The sequence below is a fragment of the Helianthus annuus genome, chromosome 16, assembly GCF_002127325.2.
Source record: "Helianthus annuus cultivar XRQ/B chromosome 16, HanXRQr2.0-SUNRISE, whole genome shotgun sequence".
NCBI lineage: Eukaryota > Viridiplantae > Streptophyta > Magnoliopsida > Asterales > Asteraceae > Helianthus > Helianthus annuus.
Genome location: NC_035448.2, coordinates 40,892,709 through 40,908,404, shown reverse-complemented (window position 1 = coordinate 40,908,404; position 15,696 = coordinate 40,892,709). Strand labels below are relative to the sequence as shown.

The 15,696-nt window shown below is 38.5% G+C and overlaps 1 protein-coding gene across 1 annotated transcript; it reads left to right on the top strand.

The window, feature by feature from the left end:
* Window positions 1–136: 136 nt before the first annotated feature.
* On the top strand, window positions 137–8,747 carry LOC110932136. The gene is made up of 2 exons (XM_022175493.1): window positions 137–631; window positions 8,670–8,747. Exons 1-2 carry the CDS (start codon window positions 137–139, stop codon window positions 8,745–8,747), a joined length of 573 nt encoding a protein of 190 aa, XP_022031185.1.
* Window positions 8,748–15,696: the final 6,949 nt, after the last annotated feature.

The following is a 15,696-nucleotide window of genomic DNA, read 5'->3' as shown; positions in this document are numbered from 1 at the left end:
CCCGTGGAAGGACAACTCATTCTCGGTTCCATATCCCCATTAATCTAACAGAGGATTCAATGTGCAATATTAAGCCAATAGTGATATTGCCAAATTATTAAAGGAAACCCAATTAATCATATGGGACGAAGCACCGATGGTACACAAACATGCCTTTGAAGCTTTAGATAGGACGATGACCAACGTATTTTCGGAAGGTAGGAGTATTCGTTTAGATATTCGTTTTGGAGGTAAAGTTATTGTATTTGGTGGTGACTTTAGACAAATCCTACCTGTTATTCCTAATGGTACTAGACAAGAAATTGTTAGTGCATCTTTAAGCTCTTCATATATATGGTCAAAATGCAGACTGTTACGGCTGACTAAAAACATGCGTCTAACTATTGGAGCTGAAAGTTTAAATATGGAGTCTATCAGAGAATTTGCAAAATGGCTTATTGATATTGGTGAAGGAAACGCTGGAGATGATAATGATGGTGAAGCAATTATAGAGATACCAGATGATCTACTAATCACCGATATTTGTGACCCGATACAAAGTTTAATTGACTTCGTATATCCTTCAATTATCGAACAATTTAGGATTCCTGGATTTTTTTCGGAGCGAGCAATTCTAGCACCCAAAAATGAGGTAGTTCATGAAATTAACGATCGATTGCTTTCATTATTTCCTAGTGATGCGAAAGAGTATCTGAGTTCTGATAGTATATGTAGGATCGTTCTCGGCCCTGTTTGAGTCGTTCAGAGAAGTTCGTATCCGAATTAAGAGGCGGAAACTAATAATTCGGTGCTATTGAAGTTGTATTCACTTTAAACTTGCTGTTTTATTGATGTTGAACTCGATTACACGATTTGACAGCACTTCGGCAGCATACCGGAACAAACACCTTTAACTATGTGTTTTTGATCACTCATATGGACCTATATATAGACAGGCTGGTTCGCTTATACGTACATGTACGTATAAGCGATCGTACATCGTGACAGAAAAGCGATCCAACAACATACCATATGAGCGAACCTGAACAAGACTGACACATAAGCGGACCTAACCTAGTGACAAATAAGCGGACCTATTACAAACTCCTATTTCTAGGTTTCCGTGCCATGCTTGATCTGTTCAACTTCAAGACTCGATGTAAGACGTAGTAAGCAGACGTAGGTGCACCAACAGACTCCCCCTCGGATGTTGACGGAGTCTTCATAGAGTCTTCGCACATGTCTACCTACAATCTTCATCAGTCGACAATCTGCCTCTGAAATATCTGTCGTTTCAAGAATCCTCGTTCTCTATCTTTATTATCAACAAACTTTTCTTTATCAACTGTTGACACGGTGTCTTCAGATTCCCCCTCTCACACAGCTGAGATCGTAGTCTGGAATTCAAACTTTCACTGGTTCTAAGATCGTTATCAGGCTCCCATCAGGTTCCAGATCGATACCTGGCTCCATTCTCTCTCAGGATCAATATCTGGCTCAAGTCCTGCACAATCTCTACCCAACTATAAGTTTCTTCAAAGATTAAAACTTTTCAACAATATAGAACTATGTCGAACCAAAAAAATAATGATTTTGCATTCAAGAATTTATTACTGGTTATTATCAAAACAACTTTATCATCTACACACAAACACTCCCCAAACCAGTTCTTCAAGTTTAGCACTTTGAATTTCGAAAATCAGCATCTCAACACCAGTTGTCGAAAATCTTTTTGATTTTTCAAAATATATGTTAAAACACATCAAAAATCTTTTTGGATTTTCTGAATGTAATAAAATGCAGAAAATGAAATATTTACAGACAATATTTTTGTGAGTTCGTGTAAGAGGATCATATCAGTTATGAAACATATCACTAACACCGTTAAGCTTGATTACATGTTATGTTCTAAACAATTTACCTAGATTGTCAGTATGTTTGTCCATTTAAATTTTCACACAGATTTCAATTGATTCGAGATACGATATTAATGTTTTAGAGACTTAAACTTAATTGTGTATCACTCCACTTGAATATACTCCCGTATCCAGATCCCAAATATTCAGTCTTACAGGTGAGTATACCACAGATGATATCTGTAAAGGGGTAAATGCGAAACCGTGAGAGCTCAGGTCAGAACTTCCGTTCAGCAGAGAGATGACGGCTCGACTTTTGGTGGGTCCCCTTTAGAGGATCTTTTATTACAACAGCAAAGATTATCAATTTTATTGTTTAATCAGATTGCTGAGGGCGAGCTTATGTTTCAAAGCTTTTAGCAGAAAGTATTATTCGGGGACTAGGTCAGTATTTCCATACAGTAGAAGTCCCGGAATAATACCCCAGATATCACTGAGCATAAAGACCTAGTATCTCAGAATACGGGACCTTTCAAACAAGATTTCGGGGGTTACCCATATATCCAAGAATAGTTACCCACTAATTAAGTAAGTTTGATTTAGGTTTATATCTCGTTTCAATTTACTAAATGTGCGAAAATCTACTGACACATCCGTAGTAAGATTGTTTATCACATTTTGACTTTACAATTCTTTAGCGTGCTGTGATAGTCTACTGAAGTACTATCATTTCCTCTTTTATGCAACAAAAACTCATTTTTCAATTTTATCATGTTTTTGGCTTTTTCAAATTTTCTGATGTTTTTGGATTTTCTAAAAATTCTCACTCCCCCTAAAATTCAAATACATCTAAAGAAAATTGAAAACAAACTGCACAGAACATGACAACTGATATCGAAACACTTCAATTCTCCATCCGTTTGGCTTAAACAATCAGAACTCCCCCTCACAACAAAACTATTTTCCCATAATGATTTCAAAACACTTAAGTTTGTTTTAATCAGAATGGTTTTTCCGGAAAATAAGTTTAGTTGCTTTTATCTTTTGTAAAAATGGGGCAAAATCATCACATTGTTTACCAATTTCATGAATGATAATTAAATCAAGTTCAATTTAATGACCTTGATTTAACCACTTGTACGATCAAATAGTTCTCATTCTGAACCATTTATAACAACCACAAACATACAACCACATGTAGATTGAGCAATTCAACTATTCAAACCTGTTTTTCAACCAATTACCATCTTTTGGTTGAATTCTCAAAGTGCCAATTCCTACTCCTCGCTTACAAACCTGGGAATTCCGGCAAGTCCTGCAAATACCTCACAAACAAATTTAGAAAGATGCCGATTCATGATCCACGATACCATCTTGGGATCTCCGGCAAGTCAGGATTTTATTCTTGAAAAAATATATCCACCCAAGCCTGACCTTCCTTGGGTGTAACCTCATCGTTTTCATCGTTCCTTTCAACCAACTTGTAAACCCATCCTTTGGAAGCATAAAAATCCTTAATGCTTTGGGCCTTACCACTGACCATTTTTCCAAAAATGCGTTTTACATTTCCGTTAAAAGTTTTTTCAACATCAATTTTCTTCTTGTCAGAATAAAATTGATTTGAAATTTCAACTTTTCCGATTTTAGATTTGTAATTTTTAGCATTTAGTGGCGGAAAATTCACATCGTCCACTTTCAGAACTTTTCTTACAATCTCTTTCTCAACATGTGGCTCCTCTGATTTTATGGAATCAGAATCATTACCAGACTTTTTACCTGAATCTTTTACAACCCATTTCTGATTTGTGGCATTGTCTATTCTTTTGGAAGCACTCTTTGAAGATTCTCCTTTTTCATAAGTTGAATTCTCAAAACCTGTGAACTTCCGGGTTGACAATTCAGTCTTCTCAACAATTTTTCTTTCATTTTTCTTGAGACTTCTTGTTTCGGTCGAAATGTCTTTGGACAATCTTTCGCAACATGACCCACAACTTTACACTGAAAACAAGATCTCTTTTCAACCTTCTTTGGATCTTCCTTTTTCTTCAAGTCCTCTTGCTTCTTAGCAAGGAATTCTTGATTCGTCTGATTTCTGAATGATTTTTCTTTTTCAGCTTCTGTTGTTTTTCCTGCAACAAACATTGTTTTTGGTTTATAAACTTTTTTATTTTTATAGTTTTTCTGTGGAACAAAACCAAGACCTTTCTTTTTGTAATTACGATTATGGTTTGGTTTCTGTCGAAAACTATAACCACAATTGTAACCCATTTTCTTGTTGATTCTCTGTTGATCTCTTGAAGTGTATTGTTTTGGTTTTCCATTAAGATTTAAATCTTTTATTTCAGAAATATTAATTTCTATTATTTTGAAAACCTTTTGAATCATTTCAAGTCTGACACTTCTTATTGGAAAACTCTCGTCAGAATATAATTTGTCAGAACCTTTCAAAGTATATGCCACTTTGAATGATTCATCATTCCAATTAGATTTTGAAAGTAAAAACTCTTTATCATAAACCCATTTGTCCTTTTTGACTGTTGGCTTTGACATACTGGACCCAGACTTTGACTCGGGTTTTGACTTCGGTTTTGATTCCTCATTGTCATCTGTGTCTAACACCTGATCGACCATACTTTTTATCAACTTTGACTCATGATCAGTGTCTGATGACGTATACGTGATATCAATATTTTCTGGCAAGTTATCTGACGGCCCAGATTCCCATTGCAAATTGATTGCTTTATTGACTCTTTCAGAATTCGGATTTCGAGGCATAAATCCATATTCGACCGGGGGCAGACATCTATTATAGGATACACTCGGTTTCTTACCAGAAGTTTTCACTTTTTCTTCGTCTTTAGTCACAATTTTCTCTTCTTCAGACATCTTCACTTCTTCAAAAGTTTTCAAGTTCTCCACCACTGGATAAATCCTGTCAACAACAAAAGATGAACATGAGTAACTGTCTAACAACTTTTTAACTTTCTCAGTCTCTATCTTCTGTGTTGTCAACTCCAACTCTAAATCAGCACATTGTTTGATATGAAAGTTAGCATCATCAAGCTGTCTAAGATATGCTACTTTCAATGTGTTCATCGCCACTGCTTGTTCACCACTCGAATCAGTATATTTGTTAATCTCTCTGTTCATTGTATCATATGATTCTTTCAACTTGTGAATGTTGTGCAACAACTCATTGTTTTGTTTGATTAACAAATCACAGTTTAAGCACTTTTCAGAAACTTCAACTCGTTCTGCATCAATCTTCACTTCAAATTCTGGAACTTCTTTGACATTTCTGCTTGGTTGTAAAAACTCAGCTCTTCTCATCTTTTCAGCTTTAGCTTCTTCCTTCAATCTCTCTTCCTCTTCTACCTCTTCTCTGATCCTCTTTCGTTTTTCTTCAGCAGCTTCCATGACTTTTCTGCACCTTTCTGCACATTTCAAATCATAAGCATTAGCAAAGAAATCATAAGCAGTATTTTTGGACATCTCTTTGGCCATAAGATTTTGATCTGGACAAAAATCATCCCAGGTAAAACCTTCAGCCAACTTCTCATCATCTTGTTCAGCCAAACACACTTTGCTGTCTTTCAGAAGATACTTTTCCCAGGTAAAATTATCACATTTTCCTTGACTAACAACACATGCTCTTTTCGAATTATCCATCACATCTCTCCCATGAGCTGTTTGTGCCTGCTGCTGTGCTGGTGGTGTGATTTGATGATAAATGGCCTTCTTGTGATAGTCGTTGTTTCCGAAAGGATTCTGGGCTCCGGTAGCTTCACGGTTTTTGCACTCCCTCTTGAAATGCCCATTCTCCCTACAACGAAAACACGTAACTTTGGATTTATCAAAACCCAAAGCTGAAACGTTTGCATCACGAAAATCATCACGGCCTGTAATTTGTTTAAAATTTTCAGCATGTCTCATCACACTCGCCATACACCATTTAATGTCCATCAATTCCATTTCCTCAGCATCAATTTGATCGTAATCCTCTTTCGTGAGCATTGGATTTCCGATCTTTCCTGCAACAAAACAGCTATAAGATTCTAAAATCATCCCTAACAAAGACATTTGATTTTTAGCAATCTCTTCAGTGTAGTCTTGATCATTTTCAAGACTTAATACAATGTTACACTGAAGTTTTCTACCATTCTTTGTTACAGATATGTTAGGATCGAAAGATGAAAATCTTGTGCTGTTGCTTGATCCTTGAGATGCCTTCTTCTCAGGAGAATCTTTAACACTGTAAGCAGTTTCGATCTTAGGAGAAAACTTTGTTGAATCAGTAACACCATGCTTGTAGTATAGACTGATATCTTGTTCTCCATCGTAGTTCTTCATCCTAGCGATCTTCCTCTGCTCCATCTCTTGAGCTTCCAGATGCTTTATGAAGTCTCCTAGTGTCATCTTTTTATATTCTGCTTTGTTGGACCTCAGCATCATTAAAAATGTTCCCCATGTTTCATATGGAAGCGCATCTGCAAGTTTTTCAATTAATTCATCAGTATCTTTCTTAACACCTAACTTTGTCATATTTCTCACCAAGTTACAATATCTATCAATAATTTGCTTGGTATTTTCATTTTTCAATCCCCGAAACAAATCAAATTCTTTCTTCATGAGAGACATTTTGTTCTTTAACATATCATCACTTTCCGTAAACTTTGCTTCCAATTCTGTCCACATTGAATATGCAGTTCCGTCATGTTGAAGCAGTATCAAGATATCTTCTTTTATAGCTTGCTGAAGCAGACTCACCATAAGCTTTTCATCTCGATATTTCTTTTTATCTGCTGTACTCATCTCTCTAAGTGTTAATGGAGTACCATTTACAACATCATTCTTTGTGGGTTTGACATATGGCTCTTCAGTGTGTTCCCACGCATCTAGATGATAGGCTTCAACCCAATTTCCGAACCGTTCTGACCACACGTTATAATCATCAATATCCATGAGTTTAGGTGGTCTTTGAGACGTTCCGGTTTCATTGTCTATCAAAGCACTTTGTGTAATCGAGGTTGGAGTAGCAAAAGCGTTATAAAATTCAGTATCCATCGTTTACAAATTGTTCACAAATTCACAACAATTACCTAAATTTGACAAACTTGTTCAAATAAGCGAACTGTTCCAAAAACGAACCAATCAGTGTCTTAAACGCGGACCAGATAAAATGTCCAATGAGCGGACCAGAAGACTTGACCAGATAAGCGAACCCAACAACTAAACCCTTCGAGCGAACTGTCTTTCGAGCGAACCGATGAGTTGACTAATGAGCGGACCAGTCAGATTGTATATATGAGCGAACCAGAAACTGTCACTAAAAGCGAACCAAGCTGAATTTTCGAGCGAACATGACCCAAAAATGTTCCTTGGAGCGAACCAGACAGGTAATTTGGAGCGGACCTGATTGATGACGTCACTTTTTGTACGAAACCGTATAAGCGAACCTCCTAAAAATTCACTTTCTAGGTCGATTTTAGTTCTAAAAACTTCAAGGGTTTGTTAATTCGTGATTCCGAGTGCACTGTGTGATTTTGAGCTTGTTTTACCGAAAAAATTTTGAAAAACGTGAAGAAAGTGTAGAAAATCAGAAGAAATGCAGCTAAAATGGCAAGAACTCCTCCTCCTGAGCTCTGATACCAACTGTAGGATCGTTCTCGGCCCTGTTTGAGTCGTTCAGAGAAGTTCGTATCCGAATTAAGAGGCGGAAACTGATAATTCGGTGCTATTGAAGCTGTATTCACTTTAAACTTGCTGTTTTATTGATGTTGAACTCGATTACACGATTTGACAGCACTTCGGCAGCATACCGGAACAAACACCTTTAACTATGTGTTTTTGATCACTCATATGGACCTATATATAGACAGGCTGGTTCGCTTATACGTACATGTACGTATAATCGATCCTACATCGTGACAGAAAAGCGATCCAACAACATACCATATGAGCGAACCTGAACAAGACTGACACATAAGCGGACCTAACCTAGTGACAAATAAGCGGACCTATTACAAACTCCTATTTCTAGGTTTCCGTGCCATGCTTGATCTGTTCAACTTCAAGACTCGTTGTAAGACGTAGTCAGCAGACGTAGGTGCACCAACAGTATATGTCAAACTGAACAAATTATTGATTCTTTTCAAGAAAGCTTATACTCAACAGAAAATTTGAATGCTCTTAAGATTTCTGGCTTGCCTAATCACAGATTAGTTCTTAAAGTTGGTGTTCCTGTGATGCTTCTTCGAAACATTGATCAACAGAAAAGGTTATGCATCGGTACAAGGCTTCAAATTACTTTTCTTGGTAAATGAGTTATAGAAGCTGAAGTAATATCTGGTGGTAACATTGGCACGAGAGTTTTTATTCCAAATGATCCCGTATGACAAAAAAAATACCTTTTCAATTTCAACGAAGACAATTTCCTTTATAAGTTTGTTTTGCCATGACAATTAATAAGAGTCAAGGATAATCGTTATTAAAGGTTGGTCTTCATTTGAAAGATCCTGCCTTCACTCATGGTCAGTTGTACGTTGCATTATAAAGGGTCAAGATTAGAGAAGGCGTTAAAATACTAATATTCGACGCTGATGGAAAACCAACAAATAAGACTTCTAATGTCGTTTTACAAAGAAGTTTTTACTAGCTTGTAACCATTGTTTTTTCGGAGTTTTAACTTCCACCGTTCTAAGTATAGTTGTATATATATTTTCTTAATTACTATTTGGTTTAAACTTTATTTGGTTTCAACTTTATAAACTCTATTGTGTTTTGCATCTCAGAACCATGTGTGATACATTTATTTGTAAGTAATTTACAACGCAGACAATTCTGAAGATCCCCGGGTTCACTGTCAATATGGAAGAAAATGATACAGGAAGACTGTTTGGAATAGATCGATAATCGATGTGTATATATAATGAAACTAGGTTTTCACCCGGGATTGCTTCCCGAGCTCGAGAAACTTACTTATGTTAAAAGCTAATTATGATTAATACATGATTAAAAGCATACAAAAATATGACATATTAATGGCTTTGCTATAAGAAAAATTATTTTTCTTTGTTAATGTGAATACCAAATAAATTCAACTAATCATCCACTTTACTCTTGTATCTCAATGTAAATGTAAATAACAAATTCAATAAGGGGTGTATGTGTAAATATTTTTCATCACTTGAAAATATGGGAAAACGAAAGCACAACCGTCATTTTACCTTTAGCATCATTACACATCAAACATCTATCATCTCTTCTTTCAAAAATCTCTTCTTCCCCGTCATTTTCTAGGGTTTCAAGTTACATATTCTCCGATTTCTACACGTCAATCACTGGAGGTTTTACTGTTTTTTCTTGAGCAACTGGTATGTACATTCATATTGTAATGAACTTTGTAGTGTTTAACCGATCTTAATTCAAATCCTATCTTGCTACAAATACGATTTTAAACATTTATTGCTATACATTGAAGAAGGGTTTAGTTAGGTGTTTGAACCTTTCGTTGAGAACATGTTAAAGTACTCATTATTTGCGAAAAAATTTGAACACATACTCTGTTTCTATGATTATTTTCAGTAGATACTCTGTTAAACAATCATTATTGAAAGAAGTTATGGAAGTTGTAATTAAATGTTGATCAACGAATTATTTGTATTTTTCAACACTTTGGTGTTTTGTTGTTTGGAATTTGTTTGTGCATGTTTTTATAATCACCAAGAATTATATCTTTGTTTCTACCTTTGTAATAACTGATTACTGATTTAGATATTAAAACAAGTTAATGACATTCTGTGATACTGAGTTTTTAGTTTAGTTAATATACTTTTTTCTAACAGTTATTGTAACACCCCGTGTTTCGAAAAGTCAAGCCAAAGTCAACATTGAAGTCAAAGGAAGAAAAGATTGCTAATTGCAATCTGTCACTCCTTGCTCAATTACCGTTTTGACTTCTGTGACTTGTAGTTAATCTATTTATTTTATCGTTTTAGTTGTATTATGTGGAGTACTTGTTAATAATCGAAGTTTAATCGGTATTTATCGCATATTTTTATCGCTTTAACGCTTATCGCAATCGCAATCGTATTCGCAACTCGAATTATGCGTTCTGGATACTGTTTTACGTGTGTGTGCTACTTATGTGTTATTTGTGCATGTTTATTTATGCTTATGTTGTGGTGATTAATCGCAACGCTATCGCAATCGAATCGCAGACGCTAAACGCAAGTTAATTAGGATGATTGTATGTTAGATATAGTAGTTGGGATTAATGGGAAAATCTATCGCATCGCAAAACTCAACGCACGAATCGAAATGACAAAACTCAACACGCCGGACACCAGATCGAGTTGCCACCCGATCGAGTGACCATCCGATCGGATTGCCACCCGTTCGGACAATCATCCGATCGGTGGCCCAGCCGATCCGTGCACACTTTCCTTTTTAGGAAACCCTATAAATACCTCACTCGACCCAGCCGCTCTCAAGCCTCTTTCTCTCGATTCCTAGCGATTCTTGTAAGTTTTCAACCTAAATCTTGTACTTTCTTGATCTACACGCACTCCTTCACCTTTCTGTCTTTTGAGTTTTAACTTTTAACCATGAAATCACTAGATTTAAGGTGTTCTAGGATGATGTCATCATGGTGTTCGTATGAACTTCATGTTTTGGCTTCAACTTAGATCTGGATGATTTCCACGTGAATAAACAAAGATCTTGCATAGATCTGAACATATTCATGGTGAAAAGGATTGAAAGATTGTTTTCTAACTTTCTTTCAACTCTTTTACACTCAATGCACTCAAAACTGATAGAATCGGAGCTCGTTTTGATCTTCTACTCTTTCTTAGTGATATATTGGTTGAAGATCTGATTCTACTAGAGAGACAACCGATTCTGGGTTAAACATGAACTACCATCACGAACCAGTGAACGGGTCGAACTTGGGTGATTCCTGTCCGATCGGGTCACAAGGGTCTTGACGAGGTTCTGTTGTTTAGCACGTGGTCACAATGTCTCGAGAAAACCGCAAAACTTTCCAAAACAACCAAGTGTCAAAACGATCAAGGTCACTGGGACGGATTGCCGTCCGATCGGATTGCCATCCGTTCGGACAGCCACCCGATCGGCTGGCACATGGTTCCACACTTAAGTTACTATTTCAACTTTTCAAGGTTTTGAACATCGAACGGATTGCTGTCCGATTGGATTGCCATCCAATCGAATGACCATCCGACCATGTGATGTTTGGACTTCAACACTTAAAACAATTTTCAACATGTTCAATGCATTACCAGTTCCAACGGATTGCCACATGATCGGTAGACTATTCGATCGAGTGACAACACTGCTGTGAACTTGTTCTCTGAGAAATGTCTCACCGAACGGATCGCCGTCCGATCGAGCCACCGTTCGATCGACCGACCTGAAAGGTAGAGATACTTCTCTGTTTTCAAAATGCTACAACGAAAACTTCAAAGTACAAACCATCATACACAAACACATCGAATGAGATGACAATCCAATCGAATGGCCATCCGATCGGATTACCATCCGACACTTATCACTTGCACCGTTTTACGCACCGCTTATCGTTTATACTATGTTAACTGTTCAGGCCAATCTCTCCCAGCGCTCCCTTCAATCCAAGAGTGTGTTTACTTGTTAAACACAATATGTGAGTATACTCCATCCCTTTTTGCTTTATGCACTTTTGGGTGTTACATACGTTATCTATAATCAAATCACAATCGACACACAACGCAAACACTATTTATACGCTAACCGCTATTGCATGCTATGTGTTATTCGATGAATGCTTGTATGTTATGTTAACACATTGATTGTTGCCTGACACCTTAGCAACGATAGTACTATAGTTTGGACTCAACACCTGTTGTGGACAGGGGTTGTTAAGGGTTTTAGTTCACGTATCCCAGTGGGGATTTGTGTTGCGCATTCTACAACTCGCAGTCACGTCTGTGCATATTTCTCTGTCGATAACCTAGTTGCCTTCTCATTATACATGTTACATGTTGGTTACGCGTAAACTATTTCGAACTCTACTATACTATTATCAAACTTGTATGCTCACCTTTACACTATGTGTATTGACCCGTATTTTAACGTATGTGACAGGTGTTTAGGATGCTTTCTGCTAGGATGCTTGCTATGTGGAATCAAGCTAGGAAGAGTCTAGAAACAAACGAACAATTTATCTTTAATTGAAATCTGAGTTGTTGAACATGCTTTTGTTTGGAGAATATCGATATCTGTAATAATTAGATTACTTTAATGGGTTATGGTATGGGACATAATGTTAACTATTTGGTAATTTAGTCGTTATGGAATTTCTCTTGATAATCTGTTCGCACAGTGCCATGCCCCGATGTTTCCATCATCGGTTGGGGTGTGACAGATTGGTATCAAAGCCATAGCTATAGGGAATTAGGCAAGACTTGACCTAGTCCAGGTCGATGTCTTAGAAACGACCTAGTCTATAGTTAAGAACCCACAGACCAACTTGTGCATACTCTTAGGGGTATTGTACGAGTTTACTTGCTATATCTCGCTTTCCTCGCTTACGCTACACTATCACTGCACTCTAATTTTTGAAAATGAACGAGTGATTAGGTGTGAAACTGCAAACTCTCGACCAAATCGCTTGTTCGACCCACATTTTTATCTATAAACACGAGAATTTGCATTGAATCAAGAGTGAAATCCGTACTTTAACACAAATTTTCTTCTCTATTTTTATCAAAACAGGAACGAAGTTGTTAAGTGAGGGGTGAAACCCGAACCTTGATGACTTGTTCCGAATCCCATTTTGGTTTTATAAAACTCTCACCAAAGTCTCGATGGACTCCAACGACTTGAAGTCGCACTAAAACTGGAAGGATGCATGCCATTTGCCCAAAGTCGAGGCGAGAGCACAGTCCCGAAGGTCAAAGTGGATACCAAAGGTCCTTGTGAATAGTCGAACCACTTTGGATAGTCGACGTCAATCAGCCGCAGACAATCTCTTCTTGATTTTTATGTGTTTCGATTCTGAGCTCGTAACTGCCGACTCTGATAATTCATTGCTTTTATTTGGATTTTATGTGATTTTGTTGTTTATGTGTTTTTGATTTTGGTAATTTATTTGCTTTCGCTCTCGCTTTGATTGACACACACGACTCGCACTGCACATCTACCTCAAATCGTTGACAAATCGTTAATGATGGATAATCGCATGTTATACTACTCGTTGTGTACTCGCTAATCGCAATCGCTATTCTCGAACGTGTGCGGACTTTTAATGATAGGTTTCTGTATTCTGACTGCTTCTATGTGCCCTACGTGCCTTACGTGTTTATGTGTTTCTGTGATTCTGTGTCTATGTGATTATGTGTTACGTGACTATACGTGTTCCTGAGCTTTAGTAGTATTAGGCGTGTGAGGTGAGATTCGATTATATTGTGTTTGAGTCCTGTGGCGATGTCTGTTGCAGACAATGTCGTCATTTGGATCCCTTCACTCTCGAACTGCTCATCGAAACCAGAAAGACAAACGCCTTGCTGCTCTCGTCGCTAAACAGATAGCGAAGGTGATTCCTCAGATAGTTAGCGACCTGCACGAGAACGCCAGCAAGTCTTCTGAAGAGTCCAGGACGGATTCGCCAAAGCCTGTTTTTAGCTTTAAGCAGTTCAAAACTTGCGGTCTGAAAGAATTTACTGGCGAAGATGGCCCTACGGCCTTATTTCAATGGTTTGATTCGATCGAGGTCACCCTGCGCCAGAGTGGCTGTCCTGATGATCTCCGCACTCTGAATGCTACCGGCGTCTTCCAGTCCCGCGCTTTAGACTGGTGGACGGCCAAGAGGAACAAACGCGGAAATGATGCAGCTTATGGTTTGACGTGGGATGAGTTCAAGAACGTCATATTGGAAGAGTTGTGCCCTCCCCATGAGCGCCAAAAGTTGGAGGACGAATTCTGGCATATCAAGCAGAAGGATGGTGACAATGCTGCTTTAACTGCTCGCTTCAAGCAGCTCAGTATAATCTGTCCTGATCAAGTCAAGACTCCCGATGTAACGATCAAGAAGTATATCCGAGCTCTGCCGGATTGTGTTGCAGACTTTGTGCAAGCTGCAAAACTAGCAACAATTGAGGAAACTTATCTGCTCGCCACTGAGATAAACGACAAGCGAGTCAAGGCCGGTGTCTGGGACAAAGCCTCGAAGAATCTGCATCAAGCTACCACCGCTGCAACTACTGAAACCGCCGCCGCTCCTCAGTCTTCAAAGTCCTCTCGTCGCAAGAGGAAGAACAGCAACTCCAGCAACAAGAACTGTGTTGTCACCACTGCTGCCCCGCTTCAAGCTGCACCAGCTCAGCAGCAACCCCAACACCGATCAGCTGCAGCACCAGTTACCCGAGCACCGCCTGCAAAGTGTGCTTATACTGGTCCTCACCATGCCTACCCGACATGTACCTATAATCACCCAGTGGGTATCGCCTGCAGATTTTGTGTGCATTGCAACATGTATGGCCACTTCACCGCCAACTGCCGTACAGGTCCACGTCCAGCTACCGCTCCAACTCCTGCTCAACAAGCTCTACTTACCGCTCCTCAAGGCCAAAAAACGGCTCCTGCACCCGCGATCAACGCTAGAGTCTGCTTTGCGTGTGGTGATCCTAACCATTTCGCAAACATGTGCCCAAACCGAGTGGTGAAGCAAGAGCCACAACAGCAGCAGCCCCAACAACAGTAGCAGCAACAGCAACAAGCAGCTCGTGCCCAAACTTTCAACATCAATGCGCGCCAGGCGCAGGCTGACAACAATGTGGTTAATGGTACGTTCCTTGTGAATGGTATTTATGCTTCGGGTTTGTTTGATACTGGAGCCGATAACTATTTTGTGTCGTTTGAATTCGAAAAGCTCCTTAATCGTAAGATCTCCCATCTCCCCTCGTCATTCAATGTTGAAGTTGTCACTGGAAGAACCATCTGTCAATTCTGTCCTTCGTGATTGTACTCTCGAACTCAACAATCACATCTTCCCTATTGATCTCATTCCGATGCAGCTCAGAAGTTTTGACATCATAGTGGGCATGGACTTTCTTCGCGAAAACCATGTTGAAGTTGTTTGCTTCGATAAGATGATTCGATTCTCGCTCGCTAATGGTTATCAGTTGTGTGTCTATGCTGAAGTCACATCGAAGAAAATCCAACTCATGTCATGTGTCCAAGCAAGCAAGTATCTCCGCAAGGAATACAAAGCTTTCTTGGCCAACATTGTAGTAGCGGAGAAGGAAAAGAAAGGTGATTCTGGTGTGAAAGATGTCCCCGTTTGTCACACCCCGATTTCCACGTGTATCACCGGTGGGCCCGTTGGGGGATTACCGTGACATAGTTGGCAACAATATAGTCAAACCACACAATATTTAAATGCACAGCGGAAGCATAAAGATAAATTATATTTCAACCATCAAATGTAATATCCAAGTATCACAAGTAGTTGAAATGAATCCACAGGGGATCAAAATAAAATAGAAAATAATTGTTCAACAGATAATGGCATCCCAAGCTGGCGAGACTCTAACGATGCTAAGGAGTGGCCAGCCTATTACGTGTAGATCCTGCATTTAATCTTTTGGGGAAAATACGTCAGTTTACACTGGTAAATACATTCAACCGACACTTTTGTAAAATGTTTAATAAAATTGATTTGAATGCACAAGGCACAAACTCTTTATAACTTGGGATAATTTATAAGTTAAATCTTGTAAAAGAATTACATGTTCACTATGCGTTCGGTCGCCCGGGTCGTGCCGGGTTTAAGGTTAATTGACACACCACATAGCATAAAACC